The sequence below is a fragment of the Mobula birostris genome, chromosome 1, assembly GCF_030028105.1.
Source record: "Mobula birostris isolate sMobBir1 chromosome 1, sMobBir1.hap1, whole genome shotgun sequence".
NCBI classification, from domain to species: domain Eukaryota; kingdom Metazoa; phylum Chordata; class Chondrichthyes; order Myliobatiformes; family Myliobatidae; genus Mobula; species Mobula birostris.
The window spans coordinates 127,424,661-127,449,695 of NC_092370.1; the positions used below are offsets into that span (position 1 = coordinate 127,424,661).

Below are 25,035 nucleotides of genomic sequence, written 5' to 3' on the forward strand. Positions count from 1 at the left end.
CTCCGCAACCATGTACAGTTCTTCGGAAAGCTGAGACGGGATTCTCAATAGTTCTGGAGAAACTACACCCCCCCCCCCCCCCCCCCCGCCGCATCCATCATCCGTCTCTCTGCCTGTATCTGTTAACTTTATGTACTGTATTTTATGTATGTACTGTGTTTTGCATCTTGGCCCCAGAGGAACGTTGTTCAGTTTAGCTGTAAATATGTGTACAGTTGAATGACAATGAACTTGAACAAGACAGCTGCAGTTCCCGCAGACTCCGCAGGCGGTGCTGCAGGTGCCCAAATCCGGGGGGCGGGGCTTTGTCCGTCACCGCCTGCGCCCGAGCCAATTGCAAGTCCCAGTGATTGCCGGCCGGCCGCAACGGCTCGGCCAATAAGAGCGGCGTTCACTCAGAGGCTGAAAGATGGTGTCACCGGCGGTGGAGTTATCGTCGCTGGAAAAGACGCTGGGGCTGCGGAGGGTCAGTGAAGGAGTGGGTCGGGTCGGGGAGGGAAGGGAAGGGTGGTTGTGGGTCGGTGATACGTGAGTGAGGGAATCGGGAAAGAGTGGCGGTGGGGAAGGGAGGGTAAGGAAGGGGTGAGTGAGTCAGCCAGTCAATCGGTCAGGTCGCGTGTGATGGTGGGAGTGCGAGTGGATGGATGGATGGATGCAGGGTGACCGAGGGAAGGGAAGACCAACTGTGGTTACCCAACTCTTGCGTCACCCTCCCGGCACCGCGCCACTTTCTCATTCTGTACTGGTGCACTTCCCTTCCTCTTCTTCAACCTTTACCTCCCCTTTCCCTCCTATTAACCGTCCCTTCCTCTCCTCCCCCCTCCCCTCCCCTCCATTTCACTTTCCCCCATCTCACCCTCGGCTCCCTTTCCCCGCCCCTTCGCGTTCTGTCACCTGGTTGACCCCTCTTCCCCATCGCTTCCCTGCTGTCACTCGCTCCTTCTGGTCTTCTGGAATTTGTAACTTTAAACGGTGGTAGTTGAGGAAACCTTTAAATTTGGGTGAGTATTTGGAGTGGCTTAACATGTATGTTGTGGACCGAGGACTGGTCAATGGAATTTGTCTCAGTTGATCTTTCTTGGTCAGGTAATGTTGGGCTGAGATGGTGAGGGTTTAAATGATAGTGTAATATGTATGAGATTTTAAAATCTATAGTAGTTAGCAGTGATTTGGGAGTAATATTCTTACCACTGACTCAGGTCTTTCGGTTAAAGCTCTTAAGGCTTTAGTCAGACCTTGCCCCTGGAACGTCATGTAACTGCAGTCACAAATCATGATGCTATTGCTGCTCTGATAAGGAAGTGAACAACAAAATGATTCTGCAGTTGTGAGTAATCAGCCTGTTTCTTCAAGCGTAATCTAATACGTTTGAGAGTAAGTTTAGAACAGCAAGAGGTTAACTAAAGTGAATAGGATGTTTCAAGTCTATGGAGAAGATTCTCCGGCTGTTCCTGACGGCTCTGAAGAAAATCACTAGCATGATGTCCTGGTGGTTTGGAGAGTGATATATGACAACAAATCTTTCGTAAACGTTGCTGCTAGACTGCAGGGAGCAACTATTCTCTTTGATCACACTTCAGGTCAGACCCATGTAGGATTGGGGACTGTATTCCCTAACTATGGATGAAGGGTCAGAGGGTGAGGCAGATTAATTGAAATGTTTCTCATCAACTTTTTTAAAATTATAAATTACCTGCATCAATTTGTAAAGTTTCAGGATGTCTCTAAATGTCTTGATTCTTGCTTTCTTTCAAAACATGACAGGATGTTGGGTTGAGGGGGCATTGCATCAGCAATATGCCATATGATGATGTCATTGCCCCACTCCAATGAGGTTGCCCCAGCATCTATATTAATTGAGTGTGAGCAGCTTTAGGTGTACAGTTCCATCTGTTGCAATCTAAAGGCTGGTGTATTTCAAAGCGGGTTGATCATGGAGTAGAAGACTTGTGTCATCCTAAGCCTACGGTGCTATGAACCTATCCTGTAATCCTCATCCTTTTAGATCCTGTTGCATCCTTGTAGATCCTTTGCTAAGACATATGGGTAGAGTTAATCAGGGAAGTGATTTGGCTTTTTAAGAGTTGCTATAAGGATAGGTGATATTTTCCATTGATCACTTCTGAAACCTCTGGCATCTCCCTAAAAGCAGATTTTTTTAACATATTGATCTCTGAATGACAACAAATCCTGATGATTTCACATCTTTAGAAAGTTACAACTTTGGATGACAGTGATGTACTAACATTATCTACTCTATGATCAATCTAACCCTTCTGTCCTACATAGCCCTCCATTTTTCTATCATCCCTGTGCCTATCTCATAGTTTCTTAAATGTGCCTAATGTATCTGCTTCAGCCAGCAGCCATGGCAGGGTGTTCACGCACCCACCGCTGTGTTTAACAAACAAAAACACAGCCTCTGACACCCACCCTCATACTTCTGTTCAATTATATCCCCAAATATTAGCCATTTCTACCCTGGGAAAATGTCTCTGCCTATCCACTTGATCTATGCCTCATCATCATGTACACATCTATAATGTCTCTTCCTCATCCTCATTCGCTCTGAAGGGAAAAGCAGCCCCTGACACCCACCCCCATACTGCTCCTATGTCTAATGGTCTAATATTCCCAGTGTGGTCTAACCAGGGTATTATACCCTGGTGCTGGGGTATAGTGGAGCTGCAATATTACCTCACGGCTTTTGAACTCAATCCCCCGACTATTGAAGACCAACACAGCATATGCCTTCTTAACAAACCCTGTCAACTTCGGTGGCAACTTTGAAGGATCTATGGACATGGACACCAAGATCCTAAACTTGTCTGAACCCCTTCCCGTGAAATTGTGACAACACCCTTTTTGTGTAGCCAATTCCTTCCTCTGCATTCTCATTAACTCTGCAAGACCATCTATGGAGTTCAGCCACCAGTATTTTCAGAGCAGCCGTGGGTGTACAGTGCTAACTGCTTTGGCCTGCTCTGCAGGTTAGTGAACTGCAATTTTCTGATCTGGGACCCAGTGACCAACTCTCATTAAAGATAATTGTATACTAGCAGGATGTACAGAGCAAGTATAGAGATTGATCAGAGCACAGAAATAGACCCTTTGGCCCACTGAGTCCACACATACTATCAAGCACCTATTGACACATTACTGTTCTTTTTTGCTCCCCACATTTGTCCCAACTCCCACCACCAAGCCCTGCCCCCACCTCTACACACTAGGGTACACACTTGGATCTTCCCCAATTTGAAATTATCATTTAAACTACATTTTTAAAAGATACCACTTGGAATTACAGCTTTTGTTTTTGCTGGAGGGGAATAAAAGTGGGAAAAGCTTTTACACTTTATCACACTGGTTGACTTCTTCCTGCAAACCTCCACCCTGAAGTTTAGATATACTAGCTGATCAAGAAAAGAGATAAACAATTATTCAAAGTTCAGTAAATTTATTATCAAAATATGTATGTGTCACCATATATTACCTGAGATTCATTTTCTTGCAGACATTTACAAGAAAATAAACATGATAAACTTTATGAAAAACTGTATATAACAAAGACTAACAAATTCCAATGTGCAAATCAAGACAAATTGTGCCAATAATAAATAAATAAATAATTTTTAACAAGAACATGAGTTGTAGAGTCCTTGAAAGTGAATCGATAGATTATGGAACACACATAAAAGTTGCTGGTGAACGCAGCAGGCCAGGCAGCATCTCTAGGAAGAGGTACAGTCGACATTTCGGGCCGAAACGTCGACTGTACCTCTTCCTAGAGATGCTGCCTAGCCTGCTGCGTTCACCAGCAACTTTGATGTGTGTTGCTTGTATTTCCAGCATCTGCAGATTTCCTCGTGTTTGCGACAGATTATGGAGTCAGTTTAACGTTGAGGCAAGTAAAAATTTTTCATGCTGTTCAGGAGCCTAGGATAATAGCATTGTTTTGTGTTGACTTACTTTTCTTCTGACGGTCTATAAGTACGAGGGTAATCTGAAGCTGTTAAGACAGTGCACATATTAAAAGCAAAATCCCATTTGATGGGCTCACTAGTCCACCCGGCCGCTATACCTAAAAACTGATAAATATTTGATCAATAAGGTATTATGTACAGCTATTTTCTTGAGTAGCCCATCCATTGGTTTACAGTTTATAAATGTTTATACAATACACTATAGGAGCGTGGCTTGTTAAATAATCTTTTTCTGACTTTGCAGGTTCCAGTGCTGCAGGCAAATAATGTACCTTGTTTAGAGGGGTTGACAACCATCGCGTCTCATCTGGTAAAAGCAGCTAAAAAAGAGGAACTACTGGGGACCACCCCTGAGAAGTGTGCTGTTGTTCAGCAGTGGCTTGAATATAGAGTAACTCAAGTAGACAAATGTACCACTCAAGATGATAAAAAAATTATTTTAAAGGTATGGGTTAATTTAATTTCCTGTGGGGTAGCTGAATGAAAGGTTTACTGCTTATCATTTTCATTTATGAGCTGTGTTGCCCAATGTCTCATTGACCTTCCAAAGTTATATGTAATTTGTGCCCAGGAGGTCAAGGTCTGAAGTAGTAAGTGGCAATCTTGGGGTATGGTCTGAGCTTAATCTTTTTTTTTCATCTGGCCTCTCCTGTGCCATTATTGCAAATGTACCAATATACAGCCAAAAGTCTTGGTACACCAATAACATAGGTTAAAAAAAAAGGGAGGAGGTCCTGAAGAGAGAATTCAGGGAGTTAGGGAGGAAGCTGAAAGGTAGGGTCTCTAGGGTAGTAATCTCAGGATTGCTGCCTGTGCCACGTGCTAGCAAGTACAAGAATAGCATGATCAATGTATTAATGTGTGGCTGAGAGACTGATGTAAGGTGTAGGGGGCAGGGCTTCAAATTCCTGGATCACTGGGGCCTCTTCTGGGGGAGGTATGACCTGTACAAAAAGGACAGGTTACACCTGAACTCAAAGAGATGCCAGTATCCAAGCAGTCACATTTAAGAGAGCTGTTAGGGAGGGTTTAAACTAATTTGGATGGGGGTTGGGAACCGGAATGATAGGGCTGAGGAAGGGGAAAACAAATAAATCAAAGATAGCATGCAACAGAGATTATAGAAAGAACAGGCAGGAGATGAGGCTTAATCAAAGCCAGTGTCATGAGTTACAGAGCAATAGAGGTGTGGTGCAGTTAAAACAGAAAGCAACGAATACTGGACTGAGGGTGTTGTATTTGAATGCACGCAACATAAGGAATAAAATGAATGATCTTGAAATTCAGCTACAGATGGCAAATATGACATTTGTGGCCATCTCTGAAACATGACTAAAGGATGGCTGCCATTGGGAGCTGAACGCCCAAGGATATATGGTGGGGTATCGGAAAGATAGGTTAGTAGGCAGAGGGGGTGGTGTGGCTCTGTGTACAAGAAATAATATTAAATCATTGGAAAGAGATGACATAGGATTGGAAGGTGTAGAGTCTGTATGGGTTGAGTTAAGAAATGGCAAGGGTAAAACGACCCTAATGGCAGTTGTATACAGGCCTCCAAACAGCAGCCAGGGTGTGGATTATAAATTACAGTAGGAGATAGAAAAGGCACGTCAGAAAGGCAATGTCATGATAATCATTGGGGATTTTAACATGAAAGTGGATTGGGAAAACCAGGTCAGTACTGGGCCTCGAGAGAATTTGTAGAATGCCTAAGGGATGGCTTTTTAGAACAGCTTGTTGTTGAGCCCACTAGGGGATCGGCTATGCTGGATTGGGTGTTGTGCAATGGTCTGGAGGTGATAAAAGAACTTATGGTTCAGGAACCCTTGGGGAACAGTTCACACAATATGATCGAGTTCACATTGAAATTTGAGAGGGAAAAGGTAAAATCCAATGTGTCAGTATTTCAGTGGAATAAAGGAAATTACAATGGCATGAGAAGGGAACTGGCCAAAATTGACTGGAAAGGGACATTTGCAGGAAGGATAGCAGAGCAGCAATGGCTGGAGTTTTTGCGAAAAATAAGGGTAGTGCAAGACATATTCCAAATAAGAAGAAATTTTCAAAGGGAAGAAGGACACCACCATGGTTATAAAAATATCTTTTTATAAATATACCAATTCCCACAGCTATCTTGACGATACCTCTTCCCAACCTGTCTCCTATAAAAATGCTATTCCCTCTTCTCAGTTCCTTCATCTCCGCCACATCTGTTCCCAGATTGAGGCTTTCTTTTTCGTGACATCAGAACTGACCTCCATCAATGAACAAAGCTTCCCTTCTCCACCGTTGATGCTGCCCTCACCCACGTCTCCTCCATTTTCCATTACCCCATCCTCCCGCCACCTTGACAAGGATAGATTTCCTTTTGTTCTCACCTACCACCCCATAACCTCTGCTCACAATGCATCATTTTCTGCAATTTCCACCATATGTAACGTTATCCTACCTCCAAACTCAACTTTCCCTTCTCTTTCCCCACTTCGCTTTCAAAGGTTCAGAGGTACAATTTAATGTTAGAGAAATGTATACAACATACATCCTGAAAAGCAAAGCTTTTTCTTCGCAAACACCTGGTTGTGAGTCTGGTGACTGTTAACCAGAGTTAGCTAATGACCCAAGTTACGAGCCCCGGTGAGAGGGTTACTTTTTGGGGGCTTTGTCCAGATTGGAAAGCTATATAAGGATTGATTAAGTATAATTAAGGTCGGGTGCAATAACGTTTCCAGTGACGTGACTGAAGTCACGCTGCCCTATAGGATAGGGGTACCTAGAGAGGCGGGAGTTCATATCTCTAGAGTTGGCAAGAATGTAGCTAAGGGTGAAGATTTTGAAGATAAGTTCTCTTTTCTGTGCAGTGAGGGGAAGACTTTGGTGTGAAAAGTCCTTCAGCTTTTGGTTTAAGTTCTGAGCTAGTTTTGGCTATCACATCACTGGTTGATAAATACCAAATACCTCCGGAGAGCCAAAGTTATCGTAGGCTGAGAATGTTTTCTGGAGTCAAACCCACACCCTATGGGGAAAAAGAATGAGGCTTGGGCTAGTAGACATCTCAGTTACTGGATGAATGGCAGTGCTCAGATAATATGAGAAAACAGAGCCTGGGAGAAAGTCTAAAGGGTCCGGCCGCTGAAAAGAGTGAAGCTTCCATTTTTGTGGGAACAAATACTCCCAGTGTTAGAAGGCTCATTGAAGCATGCAAGGAGTGAAATGGAGAGATTTTTTTGAAAACCTTGTCCATTCACCCGGTGTTCAGAGCTGCTTTTGAGAAGGTGCAAGTTCCTCCTAAGCAGAGTGATGAACATAAGTTATGAACTGTGTAGTACACCCAGTCTAAACCAGTCATGTTGAGTCCTGGAGGAGTAGCTAAAGTTACAGAGGACACCCCCTTTCCAAGTGAGGTCTCACCAGTTAGCACCAATGGAGGTTGAAGATGTTTGTCAGCACTTGCTTAAACTGAAGGAAGCTGAATTCAGTCAGGGGCCAGGAGGAGCTGAGACACCGGAAGATACGAGTGGTAGACTGGGAGGCATCCCGAAGTTAACAGGAACAGTCACAAGGAGTGATTGAGGCTGAAGAAACTGAAGATGAGATAAGGAGACCTCAGAAAGTCAGGAAATCCCCACATGAGCTGGCATATGATGCACCTGGGAAACAGAATACTGCGCCCATCCCAATAGTGAGATGTGTTGCTTCCATTTACAAATAGATTGGGGGTCCTGAGATCATGAAATTCATTTGAATACTGTGTTATTAATAATGGATTGCGGAGTTCCAAAAACATACAAAGTCATAAGGACGTGACTATTTTTGGTAGGGGAGAATGTAATGCCCTGTTTAAAATTGTATTTCTATTGCTATGCTGTTGGGCATTTTATTTCAGCAGTTTTCTGCAAACACAATGTATTCTGTTAGCTCAACTTCATAGACTAGTGTTTTGACTTTAGCTGAGATAGTGAACGTTTGCTCAGCCTGGGAATGTTGTCAGTCAGTGGGGGGTGGGGGTGCCGTGGAGCATTCGAAAGAACTGGGTGAGATCAGATTTGTGAAGGTCAGTAGTCTGGTTTCAGGTCTTTTGGGAGGAGCTGCGAGGTGGAGCATAAGGGACAATGCTCAGGGGATCCCACCCGAAGGGGAGACCCTATTGTAAGAAGTGCTTTGTGCAGGCGAATGATTCCAAGGAGGAAGTGGCTATACTCCTGAGTTAGCCTGTTCGTTCGCAATGCTCTTTGAGGGAAGTTCAAACTGTAGCTGGTGTCTTTCACACAGAGTGTGGGTTCAGGGCACGAATAATCAAAGCACAGTATCTTGACTACTCCAGAAACGAGCTCCAATGTTTATATGCATGTTTAGACTGGTGTAACTGTAATGGGCCCTTTTTTCCCCTATTAACTGTTAAAGTTGAAATATCTGTAAATATGCTTCCACTTTAATTGTATGCTGGTATACGATCTGTTATTTCCTGGTGAATGATAACTTTGTATAGGGTAGTATTTGCACAGCATTCAGCACAATTATCATTCCCTCATCGGAACATTCCAATGTTCCTGTTTGGTTGAACCCGAATCCTTCCGACACTTGACGTGTGTTGCTTATTGAAGATGGCCTTCTCACTGGTACCATAGGATGCTGAGTCCCCATGGCTGGTAGCCAGAGTTAGCTAATGAGCCAATTTTGTTACAAGCCCCAGTGAGCGAGTTACATTTATATTATGGATTTTGTTTTGAAAAGTGACTCCGAATCAGAATCAGGTCTATTGTCACTGGCATGCGTCATGAGATTTGTTAACTTAGCAGCAGCAGTTCAATGCAATACATAATATAGAAAGAAAAATAAATAAATTATTAAATTACAGTATATGTCTATTGAATAGATTAAAAATTATGCAAAAATAGAAATAATATATATTTTAAAAAGTGAGGTAGTGTTCACGGTATTTAGGAATCGGATGGCAGAGGGGAAGAAGCTGTTCCTGAATCACTGAGTGTGTGCCTTCAGGCTTCTGTACCTCCTACCTGACAGTAACAGTGAGAAAAGGGCATGCCATAGGTGTGGGGGGGGGCAGGGGGAAGAGTGTTGGTGGTCCTTAATAATGGATGCTGCCTTTCTGAGACACTGTTCCTTGAAGATGTCCTGGGTACTTTGTAGACTAGTACCCAAGAATGGGCCAGCTAAATTTATGACCCTCTGCAGCTTCTTTCAGTCCTGTGCAGTAGCCCCTTCCCCCATATCAGACAGTGATACAGCCAGTCAGGACATCTATAGAACTTTTTGAGTGTTTTTGTCAACATTCCAAATTTCTTCAAACTCATAATGAAGTATAGTTGCTGTTTTGCCTTTTTTATAGCTGCATAGATATGTTGGGACCAGGTTAGGTCCTCCAAGATCTTAACATCCAGGAACTTGAAACTGCTCGCTCTCTCCACTTCTGATCACTCTGTGAGGATTGGTATGTGTTCCTTCGTCTTACTGACATTGAGTGCAAGGTTGTTGTTGCAACAGTACTCCACTAGGTGGTGTATCTCAGTCCTGTGCGCCCTCTCATCTCCATCTGATATTCAACCAACAATGGTTGTATCTTCAGCAAACTTATAGTTGATATTTGAGCTATGCCTAGCCCCACAGTCATGTGTATATAGAGATTAGAGCAGTGGGCTCAGCACACATCCCTGAGGTGCACCAGTGTTGATCGTCAGCGAGGAGGAGATGTTATCACCAATCCACATAGATTGTGGTCTTCCATTTAGGAAGTCGAGGATCCAGTTGCAGAGGGAGGTACAGGGGCACAGGTTCTGTAACTTTATCAATCAGGATCGTGGGAATGATGGTGTTAAATGCTGAGCAATAATCGACGAGCAGCATCCTAACGTAGGTGTTTGTATTGTTCAGGATGTCCAGTGGTGGGTTAAGTTCATATTTTCTTTGTAAATAAAATATGACATGTCATCTGAACAAGACAAGAAACAAACATTTTATTTTTCACAAGGTTGAACATTGCTATACTGCTTAATTGCCTGTGTCAATGTTGACTGTTGCTTTCTAATTGAGTTCGCATTATATGGTCAGTGCTACAGACAATGCTATTATGAGCAGCTTCCTGATTGTTGTCATCATGTGCCAAGAGAATATATCATTGAGTATGAAGATGCCCTTCCAAGTATATTTTATCAGTGTTGCAAGAGTACAATTTATCATTTGCCTATAATTAGCTCAATGGTCACTTCTTCTGTGTAACTTTCAAAGAGCATTAAGACTAAGTGATTTTACCTAAGGTAATTTAAGATAGTATGGTAATTACAGTTCTCCCTGTATTTATGACAGTTCTCAACACGAGAATCCCTATTAAATACCTATTCATTTCTGGAGCTATTGTATTTTGTATCATTGCACAAACCTTGTATTGCTGGTGCAAATATTGGACCTCTTACTCAGAACCTGGCTGTACTCACAATTTGAAAAAAAAACCCTAATGACTGTAGTTCTTTATTTAGAAATATTCGTATGTATCCAGAGTAACTTTTAACATAGGTAAAGTAAAATATATACAGGTTCTCTTTTTGTTTTTGTCCCTGCAGGAACTCAATTGCTACCTTGAGGATAAGGTTTATCTGGCAGGAAACAGCTTCACTTTAGCAGATATCATGTTGTATAATGGTCTTCATCCTATTGTGGTAAGTGATTTGTAGAACCTTGGAAGGTTATCTCTTGCACTTTCTCTGAATAGGATATATGGATCCTGTTTAACTGCTGTGAAAGATGGTTAATTCCAACAGCATAAAGGTCAATTGAAAGTTTTTTTAATCAGGAAAGATGATAAAATGTCATACACCTTTGTGTTTCAATGCAGTAAAATGTATCGAAGAATCTGGGGGATATGTAACAAGGTGCGTTTAATGGCTTCTGTTTTATCTTTTGAATAGTCTACTTTCTCTTTGCATGTAAGTGAACAGTGCTCTCAAACTGTAAATTTTAAAATCTCTATGCAAACCCCTTAAAGTTTTGACCCAGGACCAACTATCCTAAATTTGGAAGGGAATTACTATAGAAAATCACAGTAAGTATAGTAATTCATAAGCCAGTCCACATTCACAAATGTTGCATCAACTCTATCCACTCATTCTCAAGTTAAGTTGATTACCTTCATCCTTGTTTTAACCATATTTGGACAGAAACATGCAGACATTGATTTACTTTTAGGATATTTCTGGAGCGTTATTATTTAGGTTGGAAGAATGTAGAATGATTGGTGGAGATTGAAGTTGTGGCACTTACTACTATATTTATAAAGAACATGGGGTTCCATACATAATATTTTGATGCAACAATTGACTTGTACATTGACTTTTGTGTACTGCATTCTCTACGCACGACATGGTCTCCACATTTGTGAAACCTGTTGTAAACTGGGTGACTGCATTACCAGACATCTCCATTCACTCTATAACTCCTGACTTCCAGTTACTCATCATCTAAATGTTCCGTCCATTCCCTGGCCTTTTTTTGACTTGTTCTAATAGGGCCCAATCTCATTTCATTGGACAGGTTACAATCTACACTGAATTCAACAATTTCAGATAAATGTTATCCAGTTCGTACCTGAGCTGACCAAATGAAAGATTGTGACATTAACTTAGTTCTTCTCTGTATACCTCAGAGGTATTTCCAAAGTTCCATTTTATTTTGGATTTCTAGCCGTTGACATCAAAGTATCTCTAATTCTATCTTTATTTTCTATTGTGAATCCACTCATCTCCTGTCTACATCTCCCCAGGCAGAACAGCTCCTGTGAACAAGTTTTCACCATCCTGTCTGATCAGGCATTCTATTTGTTCTCTCTACCTTTTTTCTGCAACTTAAGTTTGAGTCTTTGTTTCCTAGTCCTGGAATTTTAAGTGTTTCATCCTCTCCAAATGCTGGTGACTTGCTGAGTATTTCCAGCATTTTATGTTGTTATTTCAGATTTCTAGCTTCTGCAGTTTCTACTTAATATTTTGTTTTCTTAGCAGCAAAAACAAATTTAAATAATTAGGCTCTGTATTTAAAAATTCCCCAATAGATTCAGCTCAATAGTCAAGTAATCCGTGTATAAAGTGAGGCATAAACATTTGCATATACGGGTTGAGAATATACATCTTCCAGTAAGTTGGCAACGATCTCGGATGCAGCGGCTTCTGCAAGTCTGATTCATTGATTTGTTGGCGGGCGGCTGGGGAGCTGTGTGGCCTAGATCGTGGCAAGGACTAGGCTTCAAGCTGCAGTGTTGCCTGCTTCTGGCTGCCCAAGGGAAAGGCAGCGGAGTTGGTGCTGTTCCCCAGTGTTCGCTGGCCAGAAGATGATGCATTGTGTTTAATTGCAGACTGCTGCAACATTCATGGACTTGGGGACCTGGACTCTCTTTTTGTGTGATTGTATTTTAGTGCTGTCTGATATGTGCTGTATGTGCCTTGTGATGTGTATGACTGTTAGTACTGTGTTCTGCATCAGTAACACTTTGTTTGGCTGTATTAATGGATATTTGTGTATGGTTAAATGACAATTTAAACTTGAACTTGAAAACATTTTAGGTTATGTTTATAGTCACCATTGATTTAACATTCAAGAAGCTTGTATTAACAGTACTGAAACGTCTGTGGAACTCTTTCCGATAATGCTGTTAAATGTTTACATGTAATAGGTTAGGTGTCTTAATGTCGTGACTGACTTCAAAACCTCTTTAGAGCCACCAAACATTCAATTCAAAGCAATCAAAAATAAATACTTTTCAAATTTCGATAATGTGTTTGCCAAACTTTAGCTGTGATTAGGACTGGGGTAACTTTGCATTCATGTTTTATTGCCCACAAGGACTGTGTCGCTTACTTAGATAGAAGGAAGATGATCAAAGATTTCAACTAGTAGTGCTTCTTCAAGGCTGTTGGCAGTACTCAATCAAAATACCCTTTGCTGAAGCAACAATTGCAAGCATTGTTGATAAGAGAATAGTAGTGGCTACAACATTTTAATCTAAGAATTGCTGAACTCGTTTTTTTGCTGTTGCCAATTCAAAATGAATTTTTGGGATGCATGGCAGGGTGGTTAATGCCATTGTATGGTATATTTTTTTTAAATGTAAGGAACTCAAATAGGTAAATCCTGAAAAGTCTCATAATTTGATACTTTGTTCAAGAATTACAAATGCATCTCTAAAGGACAACCTTTATTTCCTTTTTCTCTTTACAGGGTGGGGTGAAATTTAAAGATGTGCAGGGCACTATTTTTTTTAAAACGGAGAGTGGTGGGTGCCTGTAATGTGCTGCCGGTGGTGGTGGAGGTTAATGTGATCGGTGTTTTTGCTGCCGGTGGTGGTGGAGGCTAATGCGATGGAAGTGTTTGTGCTGCCGGTGGTGGTGGAGGTTAATGTGATCGAAGTGTTTGTGCTGCCAGTGGTGGTGGAGGTTAATGTGATGGAAGTGTTTGTGCTGCCGGTGGTGGTGGAGGTTAATGTGATCTGTGTTTGTGCTGCCGGTGGTGGTGGAGGTTAATGTGATCGAAGTGTTTGTGCCGGTGGTGGTGGAGGTTAATGTGATGGAAGTGTTTAAGATGCTCTTGGATAGGCACATGGAAAGTCAGAGAATGGAGAGATATAGACTTTGCATAGTCTGAAAGGATTACTTTAATTAGATGTAATTAGTTTGGCACAAGGCACAGAGCCCTTTACCTTCTCCAACTACCACCTGTTAGAAACTCTGTCCCACCCACACACCTTCCCCCTCACCTAGTTTTAGCTATCTCCTGCTAGCTTGTACTCGTCCTTTCCACTCCCCCTCCATCTTATTCTGGCTTTTGCCCTTTCCTTTCCAGTCCTGATCAAGGGTCTCAGCCCTAAAGGTTACTCCAGCATTCTGTGTGTTGTTTAATGCACAAAGGACCTGTTCCTGTGCTGTATTGTTCTTTATCCTAGTAGATCTATTGCTTCATAGTACCAGGAATCTGGTTTCAATCCTGAATTCGAGTGTTGTCCATGTCAAGTTTGCAGGTTCTTCCTTTGAGTACATGGATTTCTTTAAGGTGCTCTGGTTTCCTCCCAAATCCCAAAGACATGCAGGTCTGTTAGTTTACTGAATGCTGTAAATTTACCCGAATGTGCAAGTGAGTGGTAGAATCTGGGTACAGTTGATGTCAATTGGGTAATAAAAACAGGGATGCATTTAGTATTAGTGTAAACGGACAGGTAATAGTGTGGGCTGGGCTGAAGGCCCTAATTTCATTGTAAAGTGTATGCTGCAAGTACATTATAACGGTTTGCAGTAAGCAGGAGTTCCCAATCTGGGGTCCACAGACTCCTTGGTTAATGGTAGGGGTTCATGGCATAAAAAAAGGTTGGGAACCCCGGCAGGAAGAGGTTTAGAAGGGATTTGAGGAAGTTTATTTTTCAGCCAGGGGTGTTTTTATCTGGAAAGTACTTCTTGAGTGGGAGGTTAAAGTTACACCTCAGTTGGACCAACCAAGCTAGTGCCTAGTGAATGGTAGGGCATTAAGGAGCACTATAAAACAAAGGGATCTGGGAATACGGGTCCATAAGTCTTTGAAAGGTTGTAAAGAAAGCTTTTGATACTTTGTAAATCAAAGTATTGAGTACAGGAGGTAGGATTTTATGTTGAAGTTGTATAAGACATTGGTGAGGCCTAATTTGGAGTATTGTGTGCAGTTTTTTGTCACCTATCCACAGGAAAGATCTAAATAAGATTAAAAGAGTACAGAGAAAATTTACAAGGATGTTGCCCGGACTGGAGGACCTAAGTTGTAAGGAAAGATTGAATAGGTTAGGATTTTTATTCCTTGGAATGTAGAAGATTGAGGGGAGATTTGATAGAGGTGTACAAAATTATGAGGGGTATAGATAGGGTAAATGCAAGCAGGCTTTTTCCACTGGGTTTGGGTGGGACTACAACTAGAGGTCATGGGTGAAAGATAAAATGTTTAAGGGAAACATGTGATGAAACAACTCCACTCAGAGCATTGTGGGAGTGGAATGAGCTGGCAGCAGAAGTGCTGCATGCGAGCTGGATTTCAACATTTAAGAGGTTTGGATAGGTACATGGATGGGAGGAGTATGGAGGCTCTGGTCCTAGTGCAGGTTGATGGGGGTAGGCAGTTTAAATGACAACACAGACTATGTAGGCTAAAGGGCCCGTTTCTGTGCTGCAGAGCAAGTCTATTAAATGGCGTTAGTGCAGATGAGTCAGCATTGGACATGATGGGTTGAAGAGCCTGTTTCATGGTTACACTGCATGTACAGTTTTGGAACTAATATTTAAAAGTATTGACTGGGAAATGATGGGAGCTGACAGATTAGAAAGAGATTATAACAAAAAAACTGAAACGCCAACACCAAAATGGAAAATGCTGGAAGCAGGTCAAGTCAAGTGAAGTTTATTGTCATTTTGACCATAAGCTGCTGGTACAGTACACAGTAGAAACGAAACAACATTCCTCCAGGACCCTGGTACTACATGAAACAACAGAAAAGTACACTAGACTATGTGAGACAGCACAAGGCTACACTAGACTACGTAAAACAACATAAAAAACTGCACAGGACTACATAAAGTGCACAAAACAGTGCAGGGCAGTACAATAATTAATAAGACAATAGGCACAGTAGAGGACAAATTACAATATAATAAGTGATGTAGATGTCAGTCTGGACTCTTGAGTATTGAGGAATCTGATGGCTTGGGGGAAGAAACTGTTGCACAGTCTAGTTGTGAGAGCCTGAATGCTCCGGTACCTTTTGTCAGATGGCAGGAGGGAGAAGAGTTTGTATGAGGGGTGTGTGGGGTCCTTCACAATACTGTTAGCTCTGCAGGTGCAGCGTGTGGTGTAAATATCTGTAATGGCGGGAAGAGAGACCCCGATGATCCCTTCAGCTGACCTCACTATCCGCTGCAGGGTCTTGTGATCCAAGATGGTGCAATTTCCGAACCAGGCAGCGATGCAGCTGCTCAGGATGCTCTCGATACATCCTCTGTAGAATGTGGTGAGGATGGGGGTGTGGGAGATGGACTTTTCTCAGCACTCGCAGAAAGTCGAAATGCTGCTGTGCTTTCTTGGCTATGGAGCTGGTGTTGAGGGACCAGGTGAGATTAGATCATGAGCATCAGTGAGAGAAATAATCAACATTAGGAAGGAATTACTACTTGTTTCTTACCCTAATAAAGACTGAGAAAAAATACAATAGAAGAATCTGATGTAATTTGATAGAAATGATCCATTTGGATAATAAACTGTGTAATACGCTGACCTTTGCTGTAAAATAATGTTCGGTGCGTTACATTTGATGCATGGTGTGAGGCTCCAGTGAAGTAGAAGATACAATAGCAACCGCTGGACTCTTTAAAACCCAAAAGTTGAAACGAGATAATTTAGAAAGTTTTCCAAATTGTTGCAAGGGTTCCATTCCCACTCAGTTGTTACTTGAGATTACAGATTAACATTTAGGTATTCTTCTCATAGTTGTGTCAAAAAATTGAAATTTCACTGGAAGTTGCATGTTTAACATGCCAGATCTTACTGAATTGAACTTCTGGGTTAAATTGTGCTGGTGGAAAATGTCAGGTTCCTTTGGAAATCAACTGTTTGCACTTCTGGAAGCCTGGGGAGAATTAAAGCATTGAAGTCCAAGCCCTCATGAAAGTTCAAAGCCATTATCGACATTTCTTTATAAACAATCTGGCAGATCCTCTTCATGAAAAGGCAGCAGAGGGCCATTTCGAACAGGCTCATTCAGCTCTGCTGTCACAAGGATCATTACGAAAACCAAGTGCAATAAGCATATACAGCAGTTCATCTCTGTGCAACGGGAGAACACACATCATGATGTAGTATTATTATTGCACATTGGTACATTATTGGTATACTATTAGTTAAGCCTGCACACTGTTAAGTGTGTTTTTAAATATTGCTGCTGTAACAAAAGAATTTCCCATTCAGAATCAATAATTATTATTATTTCTGCTCCATGGCTGTATTCTCATCAGAACCCAGCAGCTGAGTAGTGACTTTTGAAGAGGGTCAGTATGCACTTTGCACAAGGCTCTCAGTTTTACCCCACAGAGGAATGGCAACCCTGTTAGAAGTTGTTCCTTTTACCCCCTTTTCACATGTTTTTGAGACTTTCTGAATGGGTCCAGCTGCATTAGAATTGGGCCGAATGGCCTGTTCTTCTCAAAAACTTTCTAATGTTCTAATTATTCAAGGGACTAATCCAAAACATCTCAATTACAAGCAAACTCAATCTTGTCTTTACTTCAGTATCATCTCTCAGGGATCTGTGTGTATGGAACCAGAGGAGATAGCAAAGGTACTTAATGAGTACTTTGCTTCAGTGTTCACTATGGAAAAGGATCTTGGCGATTGTAGGAATGACTTACAGCTGACTGAAAAGCTTGAGCATGTAGATATTAAGAAAGAGGATGTGCTGGAGCTTTCGGAAAGCATCAAGTTGGATAAGTCACCAGGACTGGACAAGATGTACCCTGAGCTACTGAGGGAGGAGATTGCTGAGCCTCTGGCGGTGATCTTTGCATCACCAATGGGGACGGGAGAGGTTCTGGAGGATTGGAGGGTTGCAGATGTTATTCCATTATTCAAGAAAGGGAGTAGAGATAGCCCAGGAAATTATAGACCAGTGAGTCTGTCAGTGGTTGTTAAACTGCTGGAGAAGATCCTGAGAGGCAGGATTTATGAACATTTAGAGAGGCATAATATGATTAGGGATAGTCAGCATGGCTTTGTGAAAGGCAGGTCGTGCCTTATGAGCCAGAATGAATTTTTTGAGGATGTGACTAAACACATTGATGAAGGTAGAGCAGTAGATGTAGTGTAAATGGATTTCAGCAAGGCATTTAACAAGGTACCCCATGCAAGACTTATTGAGAAAGTAAGGAGGCATGGGATCCAAGGGGACATTGCTTTGTGGATCCAGAACTGGCTTGCCCACAGAAGGCAAAGAGTGGTTGTAGATGGGTCATATTCTGTATGGACATTGGTGACCAGTGGTGTGCCTCAGGGATCTGTTCTGGGACCCCTACTCTTTGTGATTTTTATAAATGACCTGGATGAGGAAGTGGAGGGATGGGTTAGTAAATTTGCTGATAACACCAAGTTTGTGGGTGTTGTGGATAGTGTGGAGGGCTGTCAGAGGTAACAGCGGGACATCAATAGGATGCAAAACTGGGCTGATGGCAGATGGAGTTCAACCCAGACAAGTGTGAGGTGGTTCATTTTGGTAGGTCAAATATGATGGCAGAATATAGTATTAATGGTAAGACTCTTGGCAGTGTGGAGGATCAGAGGGATCTTGGGGTCTGAGTCCATAGGACACTCAAAGCTGCTGTGCAGGTTGACTCTGTGGCTAAGAAAGCATACACAGTATTGGCCTTCATCAGTCGTGGGACTGAATTTAAGAGCCAAGAGGTAATGTTCAGCTATATAGGACCCTGGTCAGACCCCACTTGGAGTACTGTGCTGAGTTCTGGTCACCTCACTACAGAAAGGATATGGAAACCATAGAAAAGGTGCAGAGGAGATTTACAAGAATGTTGCCTGGATTGGGGAGCATGCCTTATGAGAATAGGTTGAGTGAACTCAGCCTTTTCTCTTTGGAGTGACAAAGGATGAGAGGTGACCTGATAGAGATGTATAAGGTGATGAGAGGCATTGATCGTGTGGATAGTCAGAGGCTTTTTCTCAGGGCTGAAATGGCTAGCACAAGAGGGCACAGTTTTAAGGTGCTTACAGAGGAGATGTCAGGGGTAAGTTTTTTTATGCAGAGAGTGGTGAGTGTGTGGAAGAGACACCTGGACAGGTACATGGAGCTCAGAAAAATAGAGGGCTGTGGGTAACCCTAGGTAAGGACATTTTCAGCACAGCTTTGTGGGCAGAAGGGCCTGTATTGTGCTGTAGATTTTCTATGTTTCTGTCTCCATCTCTCATATGCTGTGTTTTTCCTTGTGGGCTTCCAAAGCTTTTGCTGTTTTGGGCCATATTAAGGACAATTTGCAATCCTTCAGTATAATCCCAACAGTCAAACTGGGTATCAAAGCTGTGGTATGTCTGGTCTGTGTGATTTAGCTCATTAACTGACCCATTTGGATCGATAACTGTTTCACTTGACCTCTGATCTAATTTTTATTGTCCATTTCTAGGCTGCACTGACCCATGAAGATCGAGAGAAATATGTGAATGTTTCACGATGGTTCAACCACATCCAGCATTATCCTGGTGTCCGACAACATTCTGCTGCTATCGTCTTTGTGAGAAGTAGGCTGTATCCTACTGTCCACTAGAAAAGCTGCATACACTTTGGGGCTGTAACTAAACATAGATCTTGTCAGGGTTGAAATTAAGGTTAATAAGGGCACATTTTCTGATCTTAACATAGAAGGGATTGAGCCACCTTTTCTTTTGTCCGCCTGGACTGTTCACCTTCATGTGAAAATGTAACTCTAAAGCTAATTTTTAATTTTCAGTTGTTTTATAAATTGTCTCCACAATAGGCTGTAGTCAGGTTTTTTCCTAATGTGCAACCATTTGTTTCATCAAATCATGTTCAGAATGACTTAGTTTTCAACAGACAAAAGGGCCATTTTGCTCTCACATGCATATCAGTGTTGATGTTGCACTCCATCTCTCCGAATCCACCTTGATCATAATTAACCTCACTCCTTAGCTGCCTCCTGTTTGTTTCACTACTTCCTCAGGTAATGGTTTCCACATTTTTAATGCTCCTACAGTAATGAAGCTTTTCCTACTCCCCAGCATTGTTTCTGGTGATTGCCATGTGTTGATATTTAGTTTTGCTTTCCCCTTATCCCTCAACCTACTCACTTCAAGAGAGGGAAACTCAATCTGTTCATCCCCTTGTGAGAGTTGAATGACTTTTCTGGTCCCATCTGACATTTCTTTAGTATTTGCTATACATCTTCCTTGTAGTCTGAGTGCAGTTCTCCAAATGTAACCGAACCAAAGTTCACTGCAGGTTTTGCATAACTTCTTGGCTTTTCAATTTTATTTATCTAAAATTAAACCCAAATAGAACTTCCTTTTTGTTGATTGGTACTGTAAGATTCTTTCTTCTTCAGTCACTATTGAGAATTTACTTAGCCAACATCATTAGTTTTGACAAGACCAAAAGCAAGTCTCATTTCCAAGCAGATTTTTCATTTAAGGTGTTGCGGAGAGTTGGAGTTCTCAAACTGCCACCTTGGTTTGAACGTGGCCTACTGTCTGTCTGTGATATTTTAATCAACTGCTAATTATCTTGCCCACTATTGATGGCAACTTTACAGTAAATACTACTTGCCTTCTATTGTGTTTCACTGTGGACTGTGCTGTTAAATGTGCACTTCTAAGTATATCAACTGGTTAATGTTTCTTTTCATGTTAATTGTGGTTGGGAACAGTTCCACAAGCAATGTGTTTTATGTGGCTTATGTTTTAAAATTGTTTATGTTTCTTTTAAATTCTATTGATTTGATAGGGAAAAGTGCCAATTCTATAAGAACTTTCTTAATGGCAGGCAGCAACCTTGGATGATTGTGAAGATCTCTGGCTTGTGGCTATACCATTTTTACACAGATCCCCTCTTAAATCCAGTGATCATTTTACATTGTACAATTAATATTTATTGGTGCATGTCTGCAATTAAAGTATGCTATATTAAATCGTAAATTTGAACTGATTTAGTGCCTCATTGTATGTATTTTTGAATTGTATAAAAACCTTGCAATATACTTCCAGGCCTGAGAATGCAAGTTTTGACATTTGTTCTCCATGATTCAAAATTATGCCATATTCTAACGAGCTTCAACTTCGTAAGTTTCCAATTCCTTCATGTCATTTCACTAGGAAGACTAACATGGGGGAAAGTGAGATTTCTTCACTTTGCCAGAAACAATTGAAAATCAGGACGTGCTTTAAAAGTTGAGAAGCTTTAAATGGGAAAAATCCAGGAGAGTTAATATGCAGGTACATTAAGCAGAGCGGCAAATAGAATATTAGCTTTAATTACTGGGTGCTAGCATTGGCAGGAATCTGGACCACATGGTCCAGCTTAACCCACTGAGTGTAAGTAGGCCCTTGATGCAGTCAGACCTGGGGTCAAACACAGGGACTGGGCTTTCAGCTGGAGCCAGGACCAGGAAAATGAGAGCCAGATTTGTAACCCCCTCACTAATAGAAGTTGCACATTCCCCATCTCTGAAAGGTCAATCCATCCCGCAACACTGGCTGAGCATTTAACCAGCTAGCATGACTTTAGCACATGAAACAATTCCAGACCACCCAGAGAAACCCACACAGTCACAGAGAACGTGCAAACTTCACACAGACAGCACCCAAGGTCAGGATTGAACTTGAGTCTGTGGTGCTATGAAGCATCTGTTCTAACCACTATACAAAAGTCCAACAGCTTAATTTCCAAGCAGCCACAGCTGTCATTAACACAGTTTTTGTCATTCACCCTAGTCTCTAGTCTGGGCTGCACATCCTCTGAAGGCCTCTGCAGATGATGTCAGAAATTAGCCTAGGATGAGGGCCTTTTTATATGATGCTTCTTCATTCAGTCCTGCAACCTCAATACTGTGACTTCAAACCTAGAGCAATGGGTCTGCACCCATCACTACAGAGGCTCCAAGTTTCTGAGTGGCATATGTTGTTCAATGCATTCTGTAGTGATTACTTGAAAACAAACCGAAACTGCTCGGAGTCTTAAGCACAGGGGGGTTTGACACTACGACGTGATCCACAAATAATGACTTCCTAAGTTGAAGAAAGTATGCTGGATCCTTTATTAAGAAGCCAGCAAAGATGAACAATCTTGTCGAAATTTTTTAAAACACTAATAAAACTGAAACTAACGATATAACAAAATAAGCGTTAGCTGTATTTAAACATTAGCGGACAGCAAAAAAAATTCCCCTGACCTACCCCCTGTTCCAACCAGACTAAAAACTGAAGACAAAGTAACTATACTCTTCGCTCCTGCCACATCCCAATCCACGTGATAAATTACCCATTATAAACGTGCAACACAAAATTCAACACAGACAGAAAATAGATACATGGCTCCTACATAGTCGACATTTCTTACGCCAGCTAGAAGCAAGTCTAGGTGACTGCTCCTATCTACTGGAGTCATAAAGTGATACAGCAAGGAAACTGGCCCTTTGGCCTAACTTGTTAATGATAGTTATCATTAACCCAGTCACAGTAATTCTCATAAATTCCCCAGACTCTGCCCTTCATCTACACACTAGAGATTATTTATAGCACACCATCTCACAACACCACACAGACCAAGGTCAGGATTGAACCCATGTCCCCAGCACAGTCAGGCAGCAGTTCTGCCTACTGCACCACGAGGTGACTGGAAGAGATAACTTTATTTCATCAGAAGGTTAAACACTGAAGAAACTGTGTGGTCGAATCCTTGTTTTTTAATGCATCAGTGGGTAAACCCAAAACCAGGCCAATATCAGGTGCAGCATCTCCACTTGTGCTGCCTAACATTCTGTGAATCATTTTCACTTTGTATCATTGTGATCCAGACTTTGCAACAACTTGTCACCTTTAGACTTAACAGGAAGAACAATATTTTCTTCATTTTGGCCTTTATCATTTTAGGGAAAAGAGGAGTCAACAGAGTGCGTGGGTTACTGTGGATAATCTACCTAATTGTTGTCAAGTACGGCGTGTTCAATAAAAAGCACAACCTTTAATTTTGCCTTTCATTTAACATCAGGGTTTTGCATCCACAAAAAGTTCCTATGGGGAGAATTTTTTTTTATTAAACCTTCTTAATGCCCTGCCTCTAAGCACTTAAACCTTTTTAATCCTTGTGGGTTAACTTGACATGTAATTGACAGCGTCTCTTTTAGATCAAAAAGGCATCTACCCGCTAGGCACCCAACTGTAGCGAGGACTCTGCAGATCCTGTTTGCTATTTCAGCTGGCTGCCGTCTGTCTCCTCCCGCTTGCCACTCTGACATCATTTTCTTGAACAGCTCTTGCCCGAGGTCTTGTCTGCTCAGTTTGACCGTCAGACATTGCAGAGCTGTGTCTAATCCGATGAGGCACTACACCAAATGCTGCCGCCTCAGGTCTTGAATGACCAGGATCAGCACTGGGTCCCACCAATGTACTATCATCACAATCGAGACCCTATTTTCCATCACATACTACCTACGGATCTATTTGGCTTACGCAATGAACGTCCCGCACCCTGTCCCTGTCACTTTGATTGCTTTCATCTTGGCTGAGTTCTGCCTGAACAGGTTTGGGCTTTCCTCGCTGCTGCAAGTGTTTGACCTGGACACAGCCACTTAGATGACACAATCCCCCAGCAGATTATCCTCCTTTCATGTCCTGGAGGCCAACCTGACAAGCTCCCGCATATAGGTAAAGAAAGGATTGTAAACAAAATGTCATAGACACTAATCTTTCATGACACGATTGTTCCTATAAGACAGGGTAGTGTAAGCTTTAATGGGAGAAATAAAGTCCTTGACAGAGTTGGCTGTATATATCTTTTGTTCTTCAAACAAAAAAATGACCACATATGCTGCTTTATGTGATACTACCATAATTCTTTGTGCCTAGATGACTGGTTAATAATACGTGTTCTAACATTCTGTTGTTGCTGTCCCCTTGATATACTGATGTAGTGGAATGGATGGAATGCAAAACAAACTTTATCATGGTGGGAATTACAAGCCAATTACCAATTAATAATACCTGACTCTACAAATGGCCTGCTTCCCACTTATTGTTAGATTTGTAAAAACAGCTATTATTTGTGAGACTCGCGGAACTGTTTTCTCAATAAAGGACAGCAACTAATATACTGTATTATTCACAAAAGTAGATTAAATAAGAGTTAATGAAATTAATCTATATTTTTTGGAATTGGGACAAATTATTGAAACATCTGAGTTGTTGAGGACCATGATGCGGAAATTATCGAGGTGTTCCCTCCTAGTGAAAGAATCTCTAATAATGGGACCTAGTAACTAGATTAGGAAACGGTTAGATAAAACAGCAAATCAGAATCAGGTTTATTATCACTGACATATGTCATTAAATTTGTTGATTTGTGGCAGGAATACTGTGCAATCATCAAAAAGAAACTAAGTTACAATAAAATATTTTTTTTAAGTAGGTAGTGCAATTAGAGAACAAAATGGTGATGTAGTGTCCATGGGTTCATGGGCCATTCAGAAATCTGATGGTCAGGGAGAGACCTGTTCCTAAAGCGTTGAGTGTGTGCCTTCGGGCTTCTGTAGCTCCTCTCTGACGGTAGTATCTCACACGTTCCATGGTGGATCCTCAGATGGATTGGAAGGTAGCTCAGATGATTTCCTAAACAGAGGGATAGGGGACAGGTAAATCAGCCCCATGAGCACCTCAGACACGACCACCTGGTGCTTCCCAATTATTGTGAGGAAGTCCCTACTTTCCTTTTACCTTGGCAACCTTCTCCAGCCAGTTCTTAGTACATATCTCAGCCCTTCCAAACCAGATCCCCAACAGCTTCAGATACGCAGACCTGATGGTGAAAGGGGCAGTGGACTGGTCATACTTTTGTCAAAGAGCATGGCCACAACTCTTCCTATGGTTGTCCCTGGTCCCCAATGCCAAGTCCAACTGATCACAGTCCCATCAGTTGGATACAAACAGAAGATGGTAGCAGCGTCTATGTACTTGGAGGCTTTGATCTGAGTGCCACCACTGCCCGGCACTGTCACCCTCCAGTGCCCATGCCCTGCCTGATTGTTCAGCAAAGGGTTCTATGCAGTAAACAGACAAGACAGGAGAGAATGGGCAACTTTGCCTGCCTCCATAGTTGATGGGAAAGCTATCTAAACAGATGGCATTGAATTGGAATGCGTAGATCAGTCAAATGCAATTCCCAATTCCCTCCCTAACCCCATTTTAGAGGGCATGCCCAATATATATGTGAGTGATATCTGATTGAAGGCCATCTCCTGGTCCAAGCTGACCAGACAGGCAT

General features: G+C 41.9%; 1 protein-coding gene across 1 annotated transcript; it reads left to right on the plus strand.

Annotated features, from left to right (window-relative positions):
* The first annotated feature begins 364 nt into the window (after positions 1 to 364).
* eef1e1 (eukaryotic translation elongation factor 1 epsilon 1) lies at positions 365 to 20,696 on the plus strand. The gene is made up of 4 exons (XM_072271848.1): positions 365 to 466; positions 4,228 to 4,428; positions 10,559 to 10,654; positions 19,172 to 20,696. The coding sequence occupies exons 1-4, from the start codon at positions 410 to 412 to the stop codon at positions 19,310 to 19,312; spliced, it is 495 nt and encodes a 164-aa protein (XP_072127949.1). The 5' UTR covers positions 365 to 409; the 3' UTR covers positions 19,313 to 20,696.
* Positions 20,697 to 25,035: the final 4,339 nt, after the last annotated feature.